We start from the raw sequence: 26,836 nt of genomic DNA, 5'->3' as shown, positions 1-26,836 counted from the left end.
ATAAATCCAAACAGTGATAACTCTTGGTTCTCACTTACATATCCTTAACAAACTGGTTTGAATATTTGCTTCATATAGTTTTCTACCATATGGTACAAGATTAGGTTGAAAAACCTCTGACTTTTTGACTCATGAGATTTTTTATTAAGAAAGGTCATGGTAACGGAGGGAAAAGTAACGGAGGGAAAATTTTACAAACAAGTAGAAGGTGCAGGATTTTACATCATTTGTCACTTTTTTCTTCTGAATATTTTAATATTACTTCATAATGAAAGAAAACTAAGTTCTATAAAATATGTCAGTCCTTCCAAGAACATTTTTATCATTTTAAAATATATATTTTTTTTCAAAATCCTGTCCCTTCATCAACAGTTCAAAGATGGAATAACACAAGATATGATGAAATACAAACATTTATTTACATGATTTTGTCTTTGAAATTTGGGAAATAATTTTTGTTCCATGTTTCATACATGGTCTGTTTAAAACATATGGAACTTTAGAACCAAAAATGGTACAGAAAAAAGGTCAACAGTTTGATAAACTAGAGTACATATGTATCTGTTCAATACATTTTTATATCAGATGAATTAACTTGAATTTTTGGCCTTGTTGTTTACTTCTGCTGGACTGGGCCCAAATACTTCAGAGCTGCATTTTGTAATAAAGTTCTTTCTGTAGTAAATTGTCTCTGTTGTCTTACCGTAGTTTGGAGGGCGGGACTTTGCCTGTTCCATTCTGCAGCTCCAGAGTTTCTGTAAAACAAAAACACATTTTTACATTAAGGGTAGAGGGTCAGGTGTGTGCAGGCTGCATGTGTGGTGCATTTTTTAAATTTTTTTTTTTAACATTTAATTATTGAGTCAAGTTATTTAGACCAAGCTGTCGACACAAAAAATATGCACAGATCCTGCACACGGATTTACACTTTTATACACGCTGATGCTGTGAACGTCCCAAAAAATTCCCAAAAACTTCAACGCGCTCCCAGGGTGAATTCTTTCTGGACCCACACAGTGTAGAATTTGACTGACTTGGCCTCTCGAGTCGTATTTATTCAGGTCCCTGCCCTTCTCAGTCGTATCAGCAGAACAGTGTGTGCTCATGGAGGGTCAGATCACACCTCCACCGCGACCTCGACCGCGACCGCGACCTCGAGACCTCGATCACGTTTCAGGAGCAGGTCGACTCCAGCTCCACTTTTCACTCCCAATCACCTCCTGGAATCACCGGATCAGGATCAGCCGAGTGTGACCAGTGTTTGGGAGTAACAGATTACATGTACCAGAGTTGTGTAATCAGAGTACAAATTATGAGTAACTGTATTCAGTTACAGTTACCGTTTCAGTGAGTGGTAATTGGATTACAGTTACTTGGTTGAAATAAATGGATTACACAGAGGGATTTTCCTGGTTTCACATTTTGGGCTATATCCCCCTTTTTTTTTTTTATTGTGTAGACCACGATTCCTCCTGTGCGCCTCTAAATCTGAACTAACACCAGGACTAAACCAGGACTAAACCAGGACTAAACCAGGACTAAACCAGCCAGGGAGGAGCAGGACAGAGAGAGGAAGAGGAGGATGGAGGGAGGAGGAGCCTGAGAAAGGAGAAGCAGAAGAGACACACGTGGCGTCGTCTGAGTCACTGCGCCACGACGACGGAAACAACAAAACGACTCCGAGACTCTGTTCATCTAAAAATACTCCTCTGTCTGAAACGAAGTGAGTAAAACAGTAAACGTGAAGAAACCGACCGACGATAATCTCTGTTTTCATGGTAATAAATCCTAACATTATTATTATTATTATTTTATCTATTTAAATCTTAAAATGTGTCAGAACATCACAGTTACTATGAAGCTCCCCTGGTTTTCTTCGCTCACGTGTCAATATTTCTTCTCAATAATCTTCAGCTCCATCAAAACTTTAAACACCGTGGAAACTAAAACAAGGACGGACAGAAAAAATGTTTTAGTTCGGGCTGGTTTAATTAACAAGTTGCCGATACGATACACACCTCGATACGTAGGCCGCGATACGATACACACCTCGATACGTAGGCCGCGATACGATACGCACCTCGATACGTAGGCCGCGATACGATACGCACCTCGATACGTAGGCCGCGATACGATACGTACCTCGATACGTAGGCCACGATACGATACACACCTCGATACGTAGGCCGCGATACGATACGTACCTCGATACGTAGGCCGCGATACGATACGTACCTCGATACGTAGGCCGCGATACGGTACGTACCTCGATACGTAGGCCACGATACGATACGTACCTCGATACGAAGGCCACGATACGATACACACCTCGATACGTAGGCCGCGATACGATACGTACCTCGATATGTAGGCCACGATACGGTACGTACCTCGATATGTAGGCCACGATACGGTACGTACCTCGATATGTAGGCCACGATACGGTACGTACCTCGATACGGCGGCATGGTGGCTGAGTGACTAGCACTCATGCCTCACAGCAAGAAGGTTCTGGGTTTGATCCCCAGGTCGCCCAGGGCCTTTCTGTGTGGAGTTTGCATGTTTCTCCCTGTGTCTGGATGAGTTTCCTCCGGGTGCTCCGGTTTCCCCCATCAACCCAAAACATGCTACAGGTCTCCAGAACAGTTGATAGTCAAGGTCAGTTAAATACAATCAACCAATGAACCTGTCCAGGGACGACAGGTGGAAATTAGCACTGATGCTACAACCTGATGTACAATGCATCTCTCCTGTCAAGGTTAATGCGAAAATTGTGTGCTGTCCCTGTCTCAAATAAATAAATAAATAAATAAAATAAATAAATAAATACGTAGGCCACGATACGATATGTACCTCGATACGAAGGCCACGATACGATACGTAGGCCACGATACGGTACGTACCTCGATACGATATGTACCTCGATACGAAGGCCACGATACGATACGTAGGCCACGATACGGTACGTACCTCGATACGATATGTACCTCGATACGAAGGCCACGATACGATACGTAGGCCACGATACGGTACGTACCTCGATACGATATGTACCTCGATACGAAGGCCACGATACGATACGTAGGCCACGATACAATACACACCTCGATACGTAGGCCGCGATACGGTACGTACCTCGATACGTAGGCCGCGATACGATATGTAGGCCGCGATACGATACATACCTCGATACGTAGGCCGCGATACGATATGTAGGCCACGATACGGTACGTACCTCGATACGATATGTACCTCGATACGAAGGCCACGATACGATACGTAGGCCACGATACAATACACACCTCGATACGTAGGCCGCGATACGGTACGTACCTCGATACGTAGGCCACGATACGATACGTACCTCGATACGTAGGCCACGATACGATACATACCTCGATACGTAGGCCGCGATACGATATGTAGGCCGCGATACGATACGTACCTCGATGCGTAGGCCGCGATACGATACGTAGGCCGCGATACGATACGTACCTCGATACTTAGGCCGCGATACGATACGTACCTCGATACAGTGCACTTTCGATTTAATACGATACATTTCGAATCGATTCGATACTGTTCAATAAAAAATCTAAATCATATCTGTGATACTAAAAGTCTTTGTTAAATCACTTCTTCTTGTGCAAAGTTCATATGAAACACAAACATTTTAATCATCAAAACAGTGAAAATGTCAAATGTGTCGCATAAACGAGTTTCCTTCCTCAGAACAAACAACAAAACTGAAGCTGTAATAAAATAATTCAGTAAAATAAACCAAAAAATACTCTTGGCAATATATCGAAACAACAGCCCACGATATCGATACTGAATCATCACATTAGACGATACGATATATGGATATTTCAGTATTTTTGCACAGCCCTCGTCTCAGCTTCACATAAACACCTTTAAATAACGTTTCTGTATTTCGATTGCGTCTTTAATCCAGCTGCGATGTTTGTTTTCCTGCGTTTGTTCCGTCCGGGGCCAGAAGGTGGTTTTGTCTTTTACACGGGTCAGAGACGAACGGTTTAAGTTGTTCCTGTTCTGATTTGTGCCGGTGAGCGGTCGAATACGGAACCCGAGAGCGGTCACGACAAACACAAACGACACAAGGAATACAAATGCCACAACACAACAACAAAAAAGCCACAACACAACAAAAAAAAGCCACAACACAGCAAAAAAGCTACAACACCCCCCAAAAAAAGCCACAACACACCCAAAAAAAAGCCACAACAACACCCCCCCAAAAAAGCCACAACACGCCAATAAAAAAGCCACAACATGCCAAAAAAAAGCCACAACACACCCAAAAAAAGCCAAAACACACCAAAAAAGCCACAACGGAAATGACCGCGGGACTCTATTTTAATGCAAACGGCGCAACAAATACAAACACAACACAAACGCAAATGCCACAACACATTAAAAAGCCACAACACATTAAAAAGCCACAACAGAAGTGACCGTGGGACTCTATTTTCCAACGGACCGATCAAGCGGCAAGTGAAGAAGAAGAACTACAACGTGAAAAGTAAAGGAACTGAGAAGTTGGAAACTTAAGTAGAAGTAATTTAATGTTTTTATTGTTTTATCATTATTCGTTTCACGTTGTAGTTCTTCTTCTTCACTTGTCGCTTGATCGGTCCGCCGGAAAACAGAGTCCTGTTGTCACTTCCATTGTGGTTTTCTGATGTGTTGTGGCTTTTTAATGTGTTGTGGCATTTGCGATTGTGTTGTGGCGTTTGTATTTGTTGCGGCGTTTGCATTAAAATAGAGTCCTGCAGTCATTTCTGTTGTGGCTTTTTTGGTGTGTGTTGTGGCTTTTTTGGTGTGTGTTGTGGCTTTTTTTTGTGTGTGTTGTGGCTTTTTGATGTGTTGCGGCATTTGAATTTGTGTTGTGGCGTTGCATTAAAATAGAGTCCCGCGGTCAGTTCCATTGTGGCTTTTTTTGGTTTGTTGTGGCTTTTTTGTTGTGTTGTCGCATTTGTATTTGATGCGGCGTTTGCGTTTGTTGTGACCCTCTCGGCTTCCGTAGTCGAAACTGTCGGTATGAAAACAAACTCTTGGTCTGAAAAAAGAACCTAACAACATAAATTATCGGACGACCAGATGAACCTTGGCAAACTTGCTCTGTTCTGTTGTTTATGTTGTATTTATCTGAATATTTTGATATTTTTACACACTTGTACTGTAAAGAGGTTTTGAAAAGGGCCCAGGAGAGATCACTAGATGACTCAAACTTGCATGGATGACTAAATCGTCTCCAGGCAGGTCTGTGATGAGGGAATAATGTTTTAACCCGACAAAAAGCTCCAAAAAGACGATTTTGCAGAAGAATATAAATGAAAATATAATGTTATTATCTCATGATTATTGATTTTATGGATGATTGATTTTTGTTCATGAGTTTTATGTGATTAAAAAATATTAGATTAAAGTCTGGGCCTCATCATGTCTGTTCAACATGCAAAAGACCAGGACTAGACCGGGACTGGACCAGGACTAGAACGGGACTACACCAGGACTAGACCGGGACTGGACCGGGACTGGACCGGGACTGGACCGGGACTGGACCGGGACTGAACCGGGACTAACCCAGGACTAACCCAGGACTAACCCAGGACTAGACCAGGAATAAACCAGGAATAAACCAGGAATAAACCAGGACTCAACCATGACTACACCTGGACCAAGCCAGGACTACACCAAGACTAGACCAGGACTAGGCCAGGACAAGAGCAGGACTAGGCCAGGACTAGGCGAGGACTAGACAGGGACTAGACAGGGACTAGACCGGGACTAGACCAGGACTAGACCGGGACTAGACCGGGACTAGACCAGGACTAACCCAGGACTAGACCAGGACTAGACCAGGACTAGACCAGGAATAAACCAGGACTCAACCATGACTACACCTGGACCAAGCCAGGACTACACCAGGACTAGGCCAGGACTAGACCGGGACTAGGCCAGGACTAGACCGGGACTAGACCGGGAATAAACCATGACTACACCAAGACTAGACCAGGACTAGGCCAGGACTAGAGCAGGACTAGACCGGGGCTAGACCGGGGCTAGACCAAGATAAGACCAAGACTGTCCCAAGACAAGACCAGGACCTCACCAGGACTAGACAAGGATTAGACCAAGACAAGACCAAGACTAGACCAAGACAAGACCAAGGCTGCACCAGGACTAAACCAGGATCACACCAGGACTAGACTAGGACCACACAAGACTAGACCAGGACTAGACCAGGACTAAACCACATCTAAGATATGAGTAAAAATATGCAAAACACATGCACCTTTTCCAAACGTCACCAGAACTACACCTGGACTAAACCAGGTCTACACCAGGTCTAAACCAGGTCTAAACCAGGATTAAACCAGTTCTAAAGTACAACTAAACCAGGACAAAACCAGATCTAAACCAAGACTACGGAACTAAACCCAGACCAGATCAACACGAGACGAGTAACAGATGACGAGGTTCAAACCAGGACAACAGGACCAAACAATAAACCAGGACTAGACCAGGACTAAACCTGTACTCAACAAGATCTAAACCATGCCTAAACCAGGTCTAGACCAGGACTTAACACACACTAGACCAAGACTATACAAGAACTACACCAGGTCTAAACCAGGACTAAACCAGGTCTAAGCCAGGACTAAGGCAGGACTAAACCAGGACTAAACTAGGTCTAAGCCAGGACTAAGCCAGGACTAAACCAGGACTAAACCAGGTCTAAACCAGGACTAGACCAGGACTAGAACCAGGATTATACCAGGACTAAACCAAGATTATACCAGGACTAAACCAAAAGGACAAGACAAGAACTAAACCAGGTTTACATCAGGACTAAATGTCCCGGATTAGGACCAAATGAGACTAAAACGGATTTGAAAATGCTGTTTAGGTTCATGTCAATATTTTTGCATCCACCTGTCCTTCCCGAGACCCTAACCCCCCCCCCCCCCTGCCCCTCCTGTCTCTGCCCCTGCCCTGTCCCTGTCTCTGCTCTCCTCCTGTCTCTGCCCTGTCTCTCTGCTCCTGTCTCTGCTCCTGTCTCTGCTCCTGTCTCTGCTCCTGTCCCTGTCTGTGGCCCTGCGCCTCCCTCCCGCACTCACCGCAGGCGCACACGCACGCGTCCCGCAGCGCTTTGTGCTTGTGTCCGGACGCCTCCTTCTGCAGCTTCCGTAGAATCTCCTCCATGACTCGAGCCCGACGGAGAAACACGACGGCGGCGGCGGCGGCGTGAGGCGTGAGGCGGGAGGAGGCTCGGGTACGCGGTGCTCTGTCCGTGACGCGTTAAAGGAGCAGCGGCGTTGACAGCATCAGCATCATCATCATCATCATCCCGAGCACCGAGGAAGGCGATGATTCACTCCCCGGGACGTGCCGTGCGTCCGAACGTGCCATTCACCACCAACACGCGCGTAAAACTCTCCAATCCAATAAAAAAATTCACAATCTCAAACGTGTTTTGTCATCCTCCGAGTCACGGAGCGTCCACACCTGCGCCGCCGGGTTGCCAGGTCCGGTCTGTGGACACCGGAAACCAGCGCGAGGCAGCAGCGGGAGAAAGGAAGTGAGGGAAAAGGAGGATTTGAGCGAACATGGCAACACAGTATTTACACAGCGTGTCCACGGGGAGGGGGGGGGGTCTGTGGAGCGGATCAGCAGCAGGATTTCCTCCTCCCAGTGAAAGAGAAACAGGTGAACAGAAGGGACACAGTGGACTTCAAAATAAAAGAACAGACAGAACGACTAAATGTGGTTTTAAAATGAAAACAACTGTAGATTTACACCGAATATTCAAATCATATTTAACACATTTTACATCAGAGAATATTAGAGACATTTCCTCTGCTGTTTTCTTTAAAATAAAGCTGTGGTTTTATCACTTCAGGTTTGTTGTTTGTAAAAAGGTGTGGACTAAACACACAGAGCGCGCGCGTCTTATCAGCGTCTTTGTACAAAACTCTGGTGTTTGTGGCTCCACCTCGAACCTGCGGGTTTTATTTAAATGTTTAAATGTTCCTGTAGGAGATTAGTTTGATTCTGTATTACAGCAGGACTCTGTATCTGTATCAGTATTTTTTTTTACATTTATACTTAGTGTGATGCAGGTTTATAAATTGTGCTTTTTGAAAAACCCTGGACATTTTCTGAAGACAAAACCCGCTGCACTGACGCGGAGCGGCCGCGCGGTGGCGCTGCTGCTCTAAACTCATCACACAAGAAAAGTGCAACCAGGGGCGCGTTCCTTGTTTAAAGCGCGAGAGTCACATGCGCGCGCACAGAGAGGATAATATGACAGGCCTACACGTGCGCGCGCTCCGTCTGTGCACGCGCACAGAGAGGAGCTGTCCCACAGCCCGGTGCTGCACGCGCCTCTCCGCTCGCGCTTCTCATTGGCTTCTTCCAAACTGGACTTTTACGTCATGCGTAACTTTTGGGGTATAAATGCGCGCGCTCCAGCCTCTCTTTGTGTGTGCACGTGGAGCTGACAGACGGCTCGTGCCAAACACAATCACAACTATTATTCAGGTCGCGAGTTTGGAGAACGCGCCCGCGGCATCACGCGCGTCATGACGGAGACCAGTAAATAGCGGGATGGAGCGCGCGAGCCTCTGATCCACAGCGCGTGTCAGCGGGTCACGGTGGTCCTGAGTCAGTCACACCTCGAGCCGCACATCTGCGCGTCTGTGCGCCGCGCACTGCGCCATCGCACCTCCCGCGGCACATCTGCGCGTCTGTGCACATGGATAAAAAGGCTCCGCGCGCGGCACAATGGTCGTCCTGGGAGCGCGTAACGGAACGTTCGGTGGCGGAAACATGAGGTCGTTTATGATCGAGGAGCGCGCGGGCGGCGGGGACCACGCGGGCTCCAACAGGATCATCTCGGAGGTGCTCGCGCCGCGGCTGCTGAAGATCGCGCAGGACGCGGCGGAAGCGGCGGCCGCGGCCACCGCTCCGGCCACGTACAGTCCGCCGCTCGTCATGGAGAGCAACGGCACGCGCTGTGGAGAGCAGATCCTGAGCTACGGCCGCGTGGAGAAGGTCCTGATCGGGGGAGTGCTCATGATGCTCACGCTGTCCACCATCTGCGGGAACCTGCTCGTGGTCATCTCCGTGTGCTTCGTGAAGAAGCTGCGCCAGCCCTCCAACTACCTGATCGTGTCTCTGGCTCTGGCCGACCTCTCCGTGGCGCTCGCGGTCATGCCCTTCGTGTCCATCACGGACCTGATCGGAGGACAGTGGGTGTTCGGACAGTTCTTCTGTAACGTCTTCATCGCCATGGACGTGATGTGCTGCACCGCGTCCATCATGACGCTGTGCGTAATCAGCATCGACAGGTCAGATACTTTAAACATTTCTCCAAACGCACTTCTCTTTATTGTGTTCACTCTTATTCAGGACTCCGTGCGCTTTTACGCACGGCTCGTGGTGCGGTAATGGCACAAGTCTTTACGCGCGGGTGAATTGAAACGTGCCACACGTACCGTGTTTGATCTAAACTAAATTCTTTCACGCACATATTTTCTAGCCTGAGGGTTACACGTGCGCCTCATGGGCACGGGGAGATGGCACGCGCTCGGAGCGCAAATGGCACTTGGACAAAAGGCACTTGGACAGCTCCTGACCTTTACGCGAACACCCGCGGTGCTCGTGCCCAGCGGCCGGACAGAGGCCGGACAGAGGCCGGACAGAGGCCGGACAGAGGCCGGACAGAGGCCGGACAGAGGACACTCTGCTGCGGCCGGAGACAGATCCACACGTGACGCGCGTGAATCTATAAATTCAGCTGATTAATGAAGCGCCTTTAAACTCACGCAGAGCTGCGTCCGAATGACGCGCGCTCTTTTTAACAGACAGAACAGAACAGAACACCCCCCCCCCCCCCCCCCCACACACACACACACACACACCCTCCCCTACACTCCCCCCATCCTCAGAATGAATGAAAGAAAAAGACAATAATAAACTAAACAGTGTCATATTCAGTCTATTTCTCTTATATCTGTGGAATCAGCCAAACTGCACTTTGTGAGTCTTTGTGACTCGTCGTCCTCCCTCCAGCCAAAACTCATAAATATTGTACCGTAACAAAACAAATAAAATAACCTTCAAGTAAAAGCTTAAATGTGGACTTAACTGTGGGCTTTGATATTCTGCCCTGCTTCACTTTCCCTTCAAACAAAAACTGTTCTAAAGCCAAATTTGCCAAATAAAAGTCTGTTTAAAGGGGCTGTGTGTCACATTTTAAATTCCGTAAACATGACGTATCTGTGTTTGCAGACATGAGGTAAACACGCTCATATCAAATGGAGCTTTTACTGATCCTGATGTTGTTTATGTTTGCATTTTCTTTTTTTTCTTTTTTTTTTTGAGTCTCACGTGACTCACTCTCTCTCTCAATAAAGAAATCCAGCTGTTTGTCTCTGATCTGAACCGTCTCTATCTGAACCCCAGCTCCTGCACCAGTCCTGTGTCTGTGCTAGTGCAGCTTTTGCAGCTCAGGGAGGGAATTCTGGAGGTTCTGAGCTTCACATGAGCCTGAACATAAAGTGAGACTGAGACACACTTGCAGGTGAAGGTTCTGGAGGCACAGGGTCAGTTCTGATTATAACAGTTTTTTTTTTTTTTTTTGGAACAGAAAGAGGCAGGATACGTTCAGTTCCTTTAAAAATGTGCAGATGAGCCGTTTGAATAGTGACAGTCTGGCTCTTGTCCCAGTTCTGAAGGAGAAGATGCTCTCTGGGCACATTTAGCCTCAACACACACACACACACACACACACACACACACACAAACACACACAACAAAAACACACACACACAAAAACACACACACACACAAAAACACACACACACACACACAAAAACACACACACACACAAAAACAGAGCCAAAAAACTCACTTTCAGAATCCATGTTTTTCAAGCATGTAACCGTCAAAACGCTGAAATAAATCCTTGACAGAAGTCCAATTTCCAAAATAATCTCCGTCCCACAGGCTTTTAGTCAGAGTTTGTGCTCGTGACTCTGTGAATATTGAGGCGGGTTGGAGAAAAACAAACAGCTGATGAACAAACACGTCTATGGATTCAACAACATGGAAACTAAACTGTGACTAAGTCTACGTTCAGACTGCAGGGCTTAACCCTCAATTCCGATTTTTTTGTGAAATCCGATGTTTTTTCGAGGTCGTTCACATTTCCAGTTAAATGTGACTTGTATGTGACTCCAGTGTGAACATTAAACGGTCCAAAAGTGTCCCACATGTGACACTGGAGACACGACGACGTCAACCGCAGCGAGCGTCTCTGTGTTTACACAAGTTGTCCAAACATGGACGCAGCATCGAGCACCTGGAGATTTTAAAGTTCCTCTCGTACCGGAGCCAGAACATGAACAACTGACTTGTTTTAAGGAGGAGATTGAGAAGGAGAAGGACGAGGTTTTTGGTCGTGGTGTTTTGTGGTTCAGTCCGTTGAAAGGAACATGTGGATGTGAAGACGGAGCCAAGAGTGGTGAGTGGAGATGTGCTTCACTTCAGTCACACAGAGTTCATTAACAATTTTTGCCGACTTCAGCGCAGAATAGTGACGTTTGTGTCTTGTTGATAACGTGTAGGTGGATGAATGCACTTTGGCCGTTCAGACTGAAGTCACATGTCAAAAGATCAGATATGTATCAGTTTCAGGAGCACATATCCAAGTGTCCTGGGTCACATTTGAAAAAATCGGATCTGTGCCGTTCAGACTGACATTAAAAGATCAGATACAGGAACATAGAAGACAAAAAAATTAGATTTGGGTCACTTCAGGCTGCAGACTGAACGCAGACTAAGTGTGACGTGTCTCTCCATGTTTCAGCTGAAGCCTCAGAGAAACATGACCACAGGAGTTTGGACTGAAGTTTCAGACTGGACTGGGACTGGGACTGTGGTCTGGAGCTCGGTCTGTCAGTCCATTGTGACGCTGCAGCTCACAGACAGGGGGCGCTGTGCACTGAGAGCAGAGGGCAGAGCTTCACTGGGAAACACTGACACGACATGGACATAAACATGCACCGTGTGACCTCGCAGAATTAGGATTCGTTCACTCGATGGTAGGCGGGTACTTTTTTATTTAAAGGGCCCATCTCATGCAAAATCAACTTTTCAGATCTTTCTACCTTCTCAGAGTGATGTGTGGGTCTTGTATTTGTCGCTGAAGTGTTTTTAGACTGATTCTGTGTTTTTTTTTTTACAAATTGCAGCTCATTTCTGCCACCCTCCCACGTGACAATGAACTAAAGCTGCTACAACGATGACGCGGCAGATTCACCTATGACGCGTTTGACGAAGCAGAAATCTGCTTGATATAATAAATTTATCTCCTAGTGTTTATTAAAACTTTACCAATCAGTAATGTTCAGCTGATGTGGACTCGGTGCTTGAGCTTCGTGCTCCTCAAAGTCCTCGTCCGATTCCAGGTCCAACACATGCGGCTGAACGCGCTGTATCTCCATGATGAATAAAAGTTTATTCCTGCCGCTGTCAGGGTCACGTCTGTCTCCCCCTCCCTCCCTGAGATGGCGGAGGAAGGGCGGCTCACTCAGAGTCTACGTCACGTTTGGAGGGCGGAGCCTGTGCTTTCTCAGGACGGGCGGAGGGAGGAGCAATAGTCGGACTTTCATAATTTCTGGTCTGTGACGTCTCCAAGAAATCAGTAAGATTTCAGAACTATTGTGTAATGGATGTTCCAAATCCCAAACTGTGCTTGTTTATGTGCAGAAGATACAATGTGAAAAGAGTTATTTTACATCAGATGAACCTTTAACCAATCGCTGCTGTTTGGTCGTGACATTTGTAATGCTCCAAATCCTGTAGGAAGAAGAACAATAACGTCTTTCCTCTTGATAAAATTCACCAAACATTCTCTTTGTTCAGCTTTAAATCCTCGGGGATCTGGGGAATCGTTGACAACACAGAATGTCTGTCTTCGTCTACGTCCATCTCAACGCTTTGTTTACTGTTGTTCTGTTCCACAAAAGGGACACAGACAGACGCCAGTTTGACGTCATGACTTCACAGCTCACAGATGATCGGCCTTTGCGCCGTCTACAACTTCCGGGGTTTTTGCAAACCGTCTAGTGTATTCTGATTCCTGATCTAGTCGCTGGAGCAAAATGAAATGAAGTGGAGGAACTGGGTGGCACCAGCCTGACTAACAGATGTGCAGATCATGTTAAATACAGGTCAGCCCCCGAATGTCACAAATGTTCCTATAAAAACTCTTGTTCTCTTTGAATCTTGAGCTGTTTTCAGGTCGGTCAGAACGGTGCTGGTGTTGGTTCCCACACAGTGAACGACCCACGTTCAAACTATTTACAGGAACCCAAGACGCATCAGAGGGAGTGGATTTACCACCAAATAAAAACAAGGCCATATGAAAACGGACGTCACAGGAGGAAAATAACAATCATGGATCACATCATCAACACCAGCGAGAGTTTGTATTTATACAAGTCATTATTTATGTGCCAAACTCTGACACAACATCAATCTGCTGTGGAGAAGACGACAGCGACGCCCAATACAGAGATGTAAACTTATCAGGAGAACACGGACACTTGCAAAACCAACAGTACATAATAGATTTTGAAGACGTAAAACTTTTACTTTAATACATCAGAGTTTCAGTTGCTCTTAGTTTGTTTATTTTATCGCGTGTGACCCAGATGAACGTGCCGACGTCTTCTGTGTCGTTACGGTTGACTTAGAAAAAACGCGTTTTACTTGGTTCCTGTTGGGATCCAACTTTTTGGCTCCAGAACGTTCTGATTTCCGGCGTGAACAAGCAAGTCAGTTCAAGATTAGGTGCGGGAACCGGAACGATTCTCTGTCGGCCTGAAAACATCTTTAGAGAGAAAGAAATGAACAACTGTAAAAATGGATTTGTTGATCTAATTTACTCCACAAAAAAACTACTCAAAAAAAAAATCCTAGGACCCTCCAGCTTTTGAAAGACCTGCTACAAAATCTATAGGCGAGTTTCATTGTTGACAAAAGCGTGCGTTGCATGCTGGGAATTATTTTGGTCGGCGGCAAGAAACACTAATTCAACATGACGGACGGAGCGAGAAAACACGTAAAGGGTATTGATCCCGGTTATTTCTCCACTCTAACGGCAGAGGACCCAAGACCATTTGACCAGAAATTGGTCATAAACATCGACGGACGACAAATCACCCTTTTCAACCCCGACAGAGTCTGGACCAAACCAAATTTCTGGTCAGAATCTCCAACTACCTGGACAAATATTCACTTGGGCGACATCCACAATGACTTGGTGGAAACTCCTGGGCCATTCACAGCAGAAAAGATGAAAACCTCCAAGAGTCTCGATGTGTTGTTGAACTTGTTGGAGTCCACGGTTTGTTAGGATCTTCTACGTTTGCTCTGCGGATGTTTGAAAGTCGTTTAATTCACCATTAGTGGTCCTTTTCACTCAGAAAACGAAAAAGACATTTTCTTTCTTCCGTGCTTCTATTTGTGCATCTGATAATGCAGCAGGAATTTACCATTATCGGGGAGAAATACACGAGGTTACACACTGTGTTTGACGCTACCGTGTTTCTTGCCTCCGACCAAAATATTTCCCAGAATGTAACGCGGGCTTTAATAACAATGACGTCAGCTGAAACTCGCCTGTACAGCCCTGAATTTGTAGGGGGCAGAAAACTCTAACCAGTCTGGCGCCACCTAGTGCCTCCGCTTAATTTCATTTTTCTCCAGCGACTAGATCAGGAATCAGAAAACACCAGATGATTCACAAAAACCCTGGAAGTGCGAGTTCGAGCACCGACCAATCAGCGGAGAGACAGACATTCAGTGTTGTCAACGATTCCCGAGATCGAGGATTTAAACCGGAACAAAGAGAATGTTTGGTGAATTTTATCAAGAGGAAAGACGTTATTGTTCTTCCTACAGGATTTGGAGCGTTACGAACGTCACGACCAAACAGCAGCGATTGGTTCAATTAAAAAAAGTACCCGCCTACTGTCGAGCGAACGAATCAGACGGTTTCTACGAAGTGAAACGAGACAAGACCAAGTCCAAATCCAAGCACCTTCAAGACCGAGTCCAGGTGCTTTCAAGACCAAAACACGGCCTCGTCCTAGCGCATCCAAGACCGAGACAAGACCAAGACAAGACAAGACCAAGACCGAGCACCATACAGTCTGAGTCCTAATACTGCGAGGTCACACGGTTTCTATGAAGTGAAACCGGCTCATGAATCAGACTAAGAAAACTCACCCAGGGCTTGAAAAGAGCTCGAGCCGATGTAAGAGAGTAAATTGACGCTGAGGCGAACATAGCGCTGTAGTAAAGTGACCCCCCTTTAGGATTTTGACTCCTCTTACTTTTTTCTTTAGTAAATACTTATCTGATCATTATTTCTTATGTCATTTACTTTTAATATATATTACTACATATTCACGAACTTTTAAGGTATTTCAAAGGTTCTTTTTAAGGAAAGAGAAATACAGCGACAGTCCTTTTTCAAACGTTGTCCCTCCTCCACAGCCTCAGTAGAAACATCTCCTCCCGCCTCTTTACTCTAGAGTCACGTTTGTTTACATCCTGTGCGCGTTCAGAATTACTGCTGAAGTTTCCTGTCTAGAAATAATTTATCGACCGACGCGTCTTCAGTTTTTAGACTCTTCGTCCGCTTCAGCCGCGCCGTCGCTGGAAGGAATCTCCAAGAATCACCTCAGTTTGTCTTCGCTCCTTTTCCATTTCTCTTTCTTCTTTCAGCGACCTCAAAAACCGACTTTCTTTTGCGGCGAACCGGTCGTGGATTCTCGTCCGACGTCGCGACAAACTTTGTGGGAATTGCGAAGAAGCTACAGTTCGAAAAAGCCTCTAAGAACCGCTGCATAAACCATGTAGTTTGATTGACGACCTAACAGCCAATAGAAAATGAGGCAGCCTCGTTTTCTATCGGCTGATGTTTATCTGGCCTCAACACGTCCACAGTTGATGGATTTTCATTCTTTTTTTTTGGTCATAATTACAAGGCTGCTGCGTCTCTGTAATGGTATTTTAAACTTTCATTGACAATTTGAAACAAAAAAAAAATCCTCCACACAACCTTTAAGGAATATTTTGATGGAGAACGACTTGGTGTTTTGTGTAAATGTAACATATCAAAAGTTAAAATTACATATACAGAACAATCTTGTCACTTTTTATTTTGTATTTTATATTGTTCTGGTTTTTAGTTTGTTCTGTTCAGATAATCCTTCATTATAATGTCAATTTAGGTGACGGTTTGTAAGAAAAACGACCTTGAATTTAGTCATGTTGTGTTATAATAAACAACATTGAGGGTCAGATTATTAGAGTCAGAGGATTTTGACCTTTTTTTATATATATAATTGATCATTGTCAATATTCAACTAACATGACTTTTAGTTTACATCATCAGAACTATAATAAACATGTTGGAGGGTCCAAAGATTCCAAATCATTACATCACTCTGAATACCGAACTAAATAATAACGACTTATCTCATTTTCAGTCAAATATGTGTTTAAACTAAGTCATTTTAACATTCAGAAGTTTTAATCCACATAAAAAATGCATCTGAGTTCTTCAAAAACACTTTAAATATGTCAGTATGTTTTCATTTGCAGATGTAGGATTAATATTCAAAGTTTTTCTATAGAATTCAAGTTGTTTATTAATAAAATATAGATTTTCATGGGGGGGTCAATATAACATAACAGGATTCTGACCCTGGAGTCAAAATCCTCCACCACACCTGCCCTGTCCCAAAGCAGTGTTTAAAAGGAACTTAAAACCACATAAATGCATAAAGTGTTATTTAATTTAAAGATTTAAACTACAGGCAAAAGGAAAATGTTTAATCGTCCCAGCGCAGAGAGAAAAAGTCCAAATCCAATCCCATTCTGTGTGTGTTTACGCCGTCGTTTAATCGTGATCCGTGCTCTTTTGGCCGTAATCCCGCTCCACCTGGGACTGCATATGGCCTCACTCTGAAGCGCGTTGCTCAAGGGCACGTTCTCCACAGCAGCGCGGGGGCTTCGTTCAGTCTGTTTATTTCCCAGACGTGCGACGTGATCCGCGGCGTGAATCACAATAATCACACTTTGAGGTTGGTCCCGGCGCTGGGGAACATTGATCTGCCTCTGCTCCTCTGTTCAGATTTGCGTCTCAAGGACGAGCAGACGGGAGAAATAAAGTCCTTAAGTGGAGGACGTTTTTAAAGGTGCACTGTGTAACCTTTCTCCACCGTGTGTTTGTCGTCACAGAGATCTTATTGCTTTAAATCTGTTGCCCGGGATCCAGAATTTATAGTTTTTTGTTTTGTTTTTTTTCTGATGTGAAGATGTGAGTCTGGTCATAGCTGAATCTTCCAGAGTTCAGATGGTTGTGATTGACAGATGGATCAGCCAATCAGGGACAAGCTGCTGATGAGGAAAATAGAAATGGCAAAGGGGACTGAAAACATTGGTAACACTTTATAATAACTACACCTTATTTAGCCTTAATAAAGCATGAACAAAGGCTTAATTAATAATGAACAAAGACTTAATTAATAATGATTAATGCTTAGTAACTACTTAATTACTACCTTAATTAGCACTTGCACTTAATTTGCCTGTGCTGAAAATAGTTACTCATAATTATTTCATACTTAATTACTCATGAACTAACCATTTGAGCATTTATTAATCATTAATAAGCTATGAGAGAATGATTTACTAATAATGTAATGCAATGATCATTCAGGCAGCTGTTCTCTGTTAGTTAAGTCTTTTTGAGAGCTTTTCAAGAGTGAAGACTAATTATGCTTTATTAAGCATTTACTAAGCGTGAATCATTATTAATTAAATATTTGTTCATTATTAATTAAGTCTTTGTTCATGCTTTATTAAGGATAAGTAAGGTGTAGTTATTATAAAGTGTTACCAAAACATTTTGTAGAATCAACGATAGAAATGTTAAATTCAGACGTGAGAGAAATGTGATTCTGTTGAAAATGTTGCTTGACCCATGAAATTAACCGAAATAGACAAATCTGATTGGACGGCTGTGATGGTGGTGGTGACCAGACTTCGTGTTCAGACTGCAGCCTGAAGTGACAGAAATCTGATTTTTTCGCCTCTACGCTCCTCGGGGTGAATCATTTGCCTAAATGTCAGAAATTCAAATTGTGCCCAATTTCAAAATGTGACAAAACCAATGAAGAAGATCTGTGTCATATTTGCTCAGTTGATCAGCAAAAAAAAAAGTCACAGTTTGTTATTTGTGTGTCTGTGGTGTTTTGTGGATGTTTTTTTCACTTTAGAGATGAATCTGTGTTAATCTGCTTAAACCTCAGAGGAAACTTTAACAGAATCATCATTTATAGTGTTTCTATATTTATGTTGTATTCTTTTTTTTCTCTCACACGTGTCCCACTGTGCAACGACTCACATCTACAAAACAAACTATTTACAAACCGGAACAACCACCGACCACGTTCTCATTTTACCGATTATCGATCGTTTATGTTAATCAGATTTCTCTTCACCTCAGTGGCCACGTTTATATGATGATTTTTAGTTCTGAATTAAATAGCTCATAATTAAAATATTCTTCTTTGAGTTCACAGGGAAATAATGATTCTGAATCAAGGTTTACATGGATAAAACATGTTAAATCGTCTTTATTTAATTCCACTTGACGTCTGGGGGTGGGGAAGGTTCCTGTAACTGCAGGCCTCGATGAGCTTCATTTGGCTTGAGCCGAACACTGTCGTTTACGTCCATCGACTATGTTCTGAGGTTCTTTTTTCAGACCAAGAGTTTGTTTTCATACCTGACAGTTTCTGAGGAAGAGCGCAGGGAGCAGTCGAACCTGTATGAAAACAAACTCGTGTTGCCGTGTTCCAATCCAGAAGTTCACGTGTAGATTAGTTTACAGCCTCTACACCCTGTGTCATATTTTAATGAACTTTTTCTAATAATAAAAGGAATTGACCTTCAGTTGGTCATATTTTTGAAAAAAGTCTCCCCCGGACTCAAAATGAAGTTTTGTTAAAACAACAACCAGAATAAAACAGTTAGAAGGTTCATATCTTCAATCATAAAAGAACCAAAGGCAATTTTCTCTTTAATCACACAGGAACAAAACACATGATCAGGGTAAAGATCAGATAAAATAGGAAACTAAAAGTCCAAAAATGATGATTGTCAGTGTTGGTTTGTTGGTTTATAAAGTGAAACAAGAACAGAAAGTGAAACTCCAGTTTATTATGATGCAGTACAACTTATTATTGATCCATTTTCAGTCACATTGACTTGTAATGATCCTTGTGAGAACTTAACTCGGTTTAACGTTTCAGATCATCGGCTGTAATGTGGATTTAATATTTTTTTTGTTTCGGGGAACATTTTTAAAAGAGTGTTGAAAATGGAGTTTGGTTTCTTCAATTATACCAAAAAGTTCATCCAATCATGATGCAGGACTTTGATTTTGGAAAAAAAGTTCAATAAGTTATAACCCTAGTGGAGGCGCTTCTGCTTTCATCCAGACCCTTCAGCTCTTCAACTTATCTGCTATGAAACGTTTACAGCTCTGAATCTGAAAACTCTCCCAGGACGCCAAAACAGCTGGAAATGTCCAAAATGTCCAAAAATATGTTTAAAGGGACTTAAAACCACATGAACGCATAAAGAATTAAACTATAGGCAAAAGGACAATGTTTTATGTCCCAGCGCAGAGAGAAAATCTTTTGTTTCTGCTCTTTAAGTCTTAAAATCCAGTCATATTATGTACAGAGTGAAGAGCTCTGGATTTGAGCCAAACTCTAAACACCGTCCGTGCTCTTTTGGCCGTGATCCTGCTCCACCTGGGACTGCACATGGCCTCACTCTGAAGCGCTTTGCTCAAGGGCACTTTCAAGGGTTTTTCCATCAACTGTTTGTATAAATGGACAAACGGTAACATGAGGAGGAGCTTCCACCGCCGTCTTATTGACTCACATTGGAATATTATCGCTCGTCTGTCTGTAACTGCTGCAGTGAGTCTCGACTTTTCGCTCTTACAGGATCCTGGAGTTTTTATTTTGCTATTTTGTCCCTAAAAAAACAAAAAAACTCTATTCCCAATATGAACCTTGGCTCTAAATTTGCCCCATAACCGAGTTTCCCTTGACTGGAGCTGAACACGTGGACGTCTAATTGTCGAAACAGCAGGATAAACATTATTTTTCAAGCATTCCACTACTTCGACTTTTTTCTTTTTCATTGTCGGAGTAAATTTTAGTATTTTTTAAACATTCCACTTTTCTGCTTTTAAAAAAGAGCATAGACCAGCTTTTGGAGAAAATATCTGATCTAAAACTAAGTCTGCACGGGCCATTTGTGCTTCAAGCAGCTCAATGAGACGACACTCACAGCCACAAAAACCAGACATGTGACAAACCTGCATGTGATGATGAAATTTGATTGTTTACGCATTAGGCTCATATTTATTTGGCCAAATCAGTTCCATCCAGGGAGAGACACACCTGGGTAGACTGTTATAAGTCTCAAAAAAAAAAGAAAAATGACGTGTCAGAATAGTGTCCAAAACCCGTCACGTCTAAACAGAGACACGTCGTAAAAGCAGCAGAGGTGGAACGGTACAAAAGTCAGGGTTCAGTTCATTTTCGGTTCAGTTTGGGAACAAAATGCAAAACCATTTTCTTGTTGTTTATTTGTGTTTTAATTTGTTTTAACATTATACAAATGCAAAATAAATGCAAAGTTCTGCTTGGTGAAACTAATAAGTTAAATCGTGGGTTTTCAAACTGGGTCAATGTGAGTCTCACCTGACAGCAGGTAAAAACAGACGAACCCCCCCCCCACACACAAACACACACACACACACACACACAAACACACACAGGCCACAGAAGGAAATGCATCTTTTGTGTTTCTGCAGCGTTGAGTTTCAATAATAAATGACAATATATTTTTTAATACAGTTTTTTTGTGTGCATTCATAAATGATTTTTGCAACAGCAAATCATTTCTAACTTCATGCAGGAGGAACTGAGGCGACTTTTACCATCACTGAACATCAGTAGGAAACCAGGACTAGACCAGGACTAGACCAGGACTGAACCAGGACTGAACCAGGACTAATCTTGGTCTTGAAAGAGAGAAAACCCTGAGACTATGGAGCAGGCGTCCACAAAGCTCCGTTGGGCGCTGGCTGCTTTAACTCTGTGAGCCTGTCCTGGTCACCTGACAGTCTATGCAGGTGCACCTCCGATCCCATCTAGACACTCAGTCCTGGTTTAGTCCTGGTTTAGTCCGGTTTTAATCCTGGTTTAATCCTGGTTTAATCCTGGTTCAGTCCTGGTTCAGTCCTGGTTCAGTCCTGGTGGAGTCTGCATGTGTTGCTTCTCTCCAGTGGCTCTTTGGCGCCTCCCAGGGGAGGCAGGCCTCACCTATTGAAAACCAATGAGTTAAATCAAATATTGTCAAACAAGCAACAAATGTATGAAATATTACAAAAAATTAATTCCTTGTAAACAAGACGACAGTGGGGGCGGAGTTTCCATGACGGCAAAAGGCAAAAGTAAGAACCAGGATGCGACGACCGTAGTTCTGTGAGGTGGATTCACGTGGTTCAGAGGGACGTAGTCAAGGCGAGGGGCAGATGTCGTCAAGTCGGTCGCTCTAACTATAAAGCGCTGGAGGAAACACTGCCCCAATCACGGACGAGTTTCATGTGAATATTAAAGAGCCGAGCCTCCGTGTAGCTGCACATGTCGTGGCCGAAAGTAAAGTGTTGCAGAGTTTTTCCAAGTGCTGCATATGTGCTTCTGTCTTATTATTATCAAAGTGTGTTTCTCACGGGAAAACCAGCTCCTCATTATCTGTTACAGTCCACACACACTCACACACACACACACACACACACACACACACACACACACACACACACACACACACACACACACACACACACACACTGAATTCTGCCTTCTGAGTTTCTGCACTGAACCAAAGATCCTGAACCAAAACTGTTTGGCACGAATACATGAACCTCCTCACCTCTACTAAACAGAGACGTGTCGTGATGAAGAGATGTTGGGACAGGCTTTGGACTAGGGACGGGCATTCGATGAAATTTTCTTAATCGATCGTCGGAAGAATTAATGATCGATTATCGATTAATCATTAACGTTTTTCTATTAAAATGATCATCATTATTATTACTATCTGCACTAATCTGCATAAATAAATTCAACTTTACGACATATAAACATAACGACTCTAGATCCACATCAGCTGTTTGACATTATAATGTGTTTAATTCAGTTTTGTTCAAATCTCACAGAAACAAAACTTAAAACCACATCACTAATTTACATAAACTAAGTGAAGATAAAACTCCAGCTCTTGTGTCGCTGATGTGGTTCAACTTGTGTTGGATTAAAAGACATGACTCAGGTGAATACAGGTCAGTGTGACCAGATTTGTGTTTGTCAAAACCAGGACAGCGTACGGGGGGAGGGGGGCGGGGCCTCGTCATCCACATTGAGCGACTCTCACCTGGAAAAACTTTTTCCCACTGGACACAGAAACATATGTGCTGCTTTATCCACTGTGCACATGGACTCACACTTGTCCCAACGCAACGGAAAGTGTGGAATTTCTTCTACAAATCCTGGTTAAATCCACATTTGTGCTTCGGTTCGTTACAGACTGACCCACTGTTTGTGTCTCGCTCCTTCTGATGCAGAGACACATGTACACACCTGTTTGGTCACGACACACAAACATACATTCGGTTTGTCGAGTAAAATTAACGTAATCGATGAAATTCTTAATGATCAATTATCAATTAATCGATTACTCATGCCCATCCCTACTTTGGACCCTCGTCTATGTTCGACTGTAAACCGTCTGTTGTCTCCTCTGTGTCTCGTAGGTACCTGGGCATCACCAAACCCCTGACGTACCCGGTGCGTCAGAACGGCTGCTGCATGGCCAAGATGATCCTGTCGGTGTGGCTCCTGTCGGCGTCCATCACCCTGCCGCCCCTGTTCGGCTTGGGCGCAGAACGTGAACGACGGTCGCGTCTGCCTCATCAGCCAGGACTTCGGCTACACCGTCTACTCCACCGCCGTCGCCTTCTACATCCCCATGTCCGTCATGCTCATCATGTACTACCGGATCTACCGCGCCGCCAAGCTCAGCGCCGCCAAACACACCATCACCGGCTTCCCCAGGGACGGAGACTCCGCCACCTCCCGCGGCGCCAAAACCGAGTCCGGGGACACCGCCAGCGTCGAGGGGACCGAGGCGGAGCGCGACGACGAGGGGGACGCGGAGGACGAAGAGGAGGAGAGCTTGGACTGCGTGTCGGCGGCGTTGAAACTCCAGCGGGAAGTCGAGGAAGAATGCACGAACCGAGTGTCGCGACTCCTGAAGAGCGGGGAGCACCACCAGCGGCGCAAACGGAAGAACCAGTCCATCTTCAAGCGCGAGCAGAAAGCGGCCGCCACGCTGGGCATCGTGGTGGGGGCGTTCACGTTCTGCTGGCTGCCGTTCTTCATCGTGTCGACGGCGCGGCCCTTCGTGTGCGGCGTGGAGTGCAGCTGCGTGCCCCTGTGGCTGGAGAGGACCCTGCTCTGGTTGGGATACGCCAACTCGCTCATCAACCCGTTCATCTACGCCTTCTTCAACCGCGACCTGAGGACCACCTACAGTAACCTCCTCAGGTGCCGGTACAGGAACATCAACCGGAAACTGTCGGCGGCCGGAATGCACGAGGCGCTCAAACTCGTGGAGAAACCCGAGTCTGAGGTGTAGAGGCTGGACCCATCGAAGGGAAAAAATCGTTTAAAAGTCCCGTATTACGCAAAATTGACTCTCGAGAGCTTTAAACCAGGTTAGAATGTTGTTATCTCCTCAAAAACCGACTTGGAGTTGTGTTTTGTTTCATTCACACGTTTCAGTAACTCTATTTTCCACTTTTTTATCTTTAGCTCTTTAGAGATCGACAATTCCAGAGCTGAAATCATCCAAAAGATTCTAGTGAACATGTGCGGAGTTTAAAAACCTTCCAGACCTAAGAGCTACTTTAATACATTTGTCCTCACCTGGATTTTTTTCTTCATTTTGCATTTAAAACTCCAACTTTTACCCCCTAATGAAGTGTTATACATCTTTTTTTTTCAGTACAACCTGTAATTCATAATCTGCTGCTGGAGTTTTGTCACATGGTTGTAATAAAAACTACAGGACCAGAAATACAAATGAAGAAAAAAACAAAAAACGGAAAATAAAATTCACACTTTTTCAGACAAAACACGCAGCAAACATGTTTAAACAACTTTTTGGACATAAAAAAAAAGCTTAATTTAAGGCCTTAGCTACAAAAGTGCAAAATATCAAGTCTGTAAATAAACCAAAATTATCATCATCTTTATTCCAAACTCATGATCCACTTTTAAAACAGACAAGGACAGTGACAATACAAAACAATAAACACTCATGTTTTTAAAAGATACACATACTGAACTGATCTTATTGCACTGAATCTTATATTTGTGAGTGACATTATTGTTTTATTGTCTGATTTGTTCAGTCTGCAGATAAAACTGTACATTAAAATTCTTAGTGCAGCTTGCAGAGTTTTCAAACATCTCAGTCGCACTCGTCCATCGTGGCTCCTCAAAAGCTCCGTAAAGCCTCACTGTAGACACCTGCAGGCTGCACAAACTGACTTTTTTATAATGAGTCCAGAGGTGAGCTGTACAACGGTGAACAATAAGATCTGAACAATAACAACTTTACATCATTTGTACGAGAACCAAACTTACGCATCAGAGGATTTACCTGAGCACAGAGCGAGACGTTTTAAGCTTTGTTGACAGTTCATCTAAATACAAATTAAATAAATCTCCTTATTGCCTCAAAACAAAAAAAAAAACAACAAAAAAAGATGGGCAATGGCCTTGTGACTTGACTGTTGCAGGTCGTGGAAACAGTTCGTGTCAGGTCCAGGACACCGAGACACATCACTTCCTGCATTTCCATGGGGTTTATTACATTTGGATTTGGACTGAAATAAACCAGAAAATAAAAATAGCAAGACCAAGATGCGTAATTTTCCATTTATTTGAGAAATCTCTGCACTTAGAGCGACTTTTTCAATTGTTACAAACACAGACGCTCAGAGCATCGACCATTTTGACTCACTACACTCTTTGGCAAAGTTTGGCCCAATCAAAATGGCCAGAGCGACTGAGTTTGGACCAAAACAAAGCTCCTATTGGACACTCGTTTTCCCTACGTCATCATGATAATGTTGGAAATCTGTTCGGAAAGCCACAGTCTCAGCTTTTCAAGAGTAAAAAAAGTAAGCTTCTGTCTTTTCTGGTTGGAAAGTTATGTGCGGTTATACAAAACATGTTGGTCTGGAAGGGCTTTAAAAACACAATGGAGCACTTCCTGTGTTATCATATGACATCACAAGGTGCAACACTTTGAGAGAACTAAATCTAAATATGCAGATTTTGTGTGTCAAACATGTGTGAACGAAACAAAACACAACTCCAGGTCTGTTTGCGACGAGGAAACGACATTAGAACAGAAAAGTAGATCAGAAAATAACGTAATATGGGCCTTTAAAAGTTCTGTAAAGTAAAAAGAAACTGATTTGATTTTGAATTTTGTTTTGTACGACGGATTCATACCAAAATAATCCAGAGAAACTGCTCCGTTTTCTTGCTCACAGCCCGTCGGAGCTGTTCAGTTTCACCGTTCAAATTAAAATGTGCCAAAAAGCGTAAAAACTCAAGGTGCTCAAAGTGATGAAAAGAGACGTTTCATTAAAGCTCCACTGCGGAACATGAAAGTGTAGTTGTATTTCCTGTTTTCTTCCACAACACAGTTTGAACTAACGTCAACCCAAAAGCAGAAAATGTGCTGCTTCCAAAATTGTACTTAAAAATTGTAAAAAAATGTATGAAAAATATGACTCACTCATCACTTTTTAACCCAATTTTTAAAAAGTCAAAAATGAATGTTCTGATTTTAAACGTCACTCTGTGTTTCTCTGAGCTCCGTCCAATCAGAGCGAGCGACACTGTCAGGGTTAAAATATGATCTGGAAACATTTCACAAGTGACAAGTCGTGTTTATACGAGTCCAGAAATAAAAACCTTTAAAACCTGCACGTGAAAAGTTTAGACGTTTCTCCAAAATCGTCTTAATTTGGTGGATTAAACCAGGACTAAACCAGGACTGAACCAGGACTGAACCAGGACTGAACCAGGACTAAACCAGGACTAAACACCAGGACTGAACCAGGACTGAAACCAGGACTGAACCAGGACTAAACCAGGACTGAACCAGGACTAAACCAGGACTGAACCAGAACTGAACCAGGACTGAACCAGGACTGAAACCAGGACTAAACCAGGACTAAACCAGGACTAAACCAGGACTGAACCAGGACTAAACCAGGACTAAACCAGGACTGAACCAGGACTAAACCAGGTCTAAACCAGGTCTAAACCAAAACTGAACCAGAACTGAACCAGGTCTAAACCAGGTCTAAACCAGGACTAAACCAGGTCTGAACCAGGACTAAACCAGGTCTAAACCAGGTCTAAACCAGGACTGAACCAGGTCTAAACCAGGACTGAACCAGGTCTAAACCAGGACTAAACCAGGTCTGAACCAGGTCTAAACCAGGTCTGAACCAGGACTAAACCAGAACTGAAACAGGACTAAACCAGAACTA

At 43.9% G+C, this 26,836-nt stretch overlaps 2 protein-coding genes across 2 annotated transcripts in view; one reads left to right on the top strand and one right to left on the bottom strand.

The window, feature by feature from the left end:
* arfgef3 (ARFGEF family member 3) overlaps positions 1 to 7,539 on the bottom strand; it is a 100,425-nt gene extending 92,886 nt beyond the window's left edge. The window contains 2 exon segments of the mRNA XM_055162756.1: positions 704 to 755; positions 7,146 to 7,539. Of these exon segments, the coding sequence (XP_055018731.1) occupies positions 704 to 755; positions 7,146 to 7,230 (137 nt within the window). The 5' untranslated portion in view covers positions 7,231 to 7,539.
* Positions 7,540 to 8,811: 1,272 nt separating this feature from the next.
* Positions 8,812 to 23,895, top strand: LOC110166989 (5-hydroxytryptamine receptor 7-like). Its single transcript, XM_020932289.2, is given in 3 exon segments — positions 8,812 to 9,377; positions 23,012 to 23,132; positions 23,134 to 23,895. Coding segments are annotated over 3 exon segments (1,449 nt in total).
* The last annotated feature ends 2,941 nt before the right edge of the window (positions 23,896 to 26,836 follow it).

Source organism: Boleophthalmus pectinirostris, unplaced genomic scaffold, assembly GCF_026225935.1.
Source record: "Boleophthalmus pectinirostris isolate CB_2022bp ecotype Guang Dong unplaced genomic scaffold, ASM2622593v1 HiC_scaffold_5, whole genome shotgun sequence".
Taxonomy (NCBI): domain Eukaryota; kingdom Metazoa; phylum Chordata; class Actinopteri; order Gobiiformes; family Gobiidae; genus Boleophthalmus; species Boleophthalmus pectinirostris.
The sequence above is the reverse complement of the archived record's forward strand: the minus strand, read 5'-3'. Positions and strand labels throughout refer to the sequence as shown.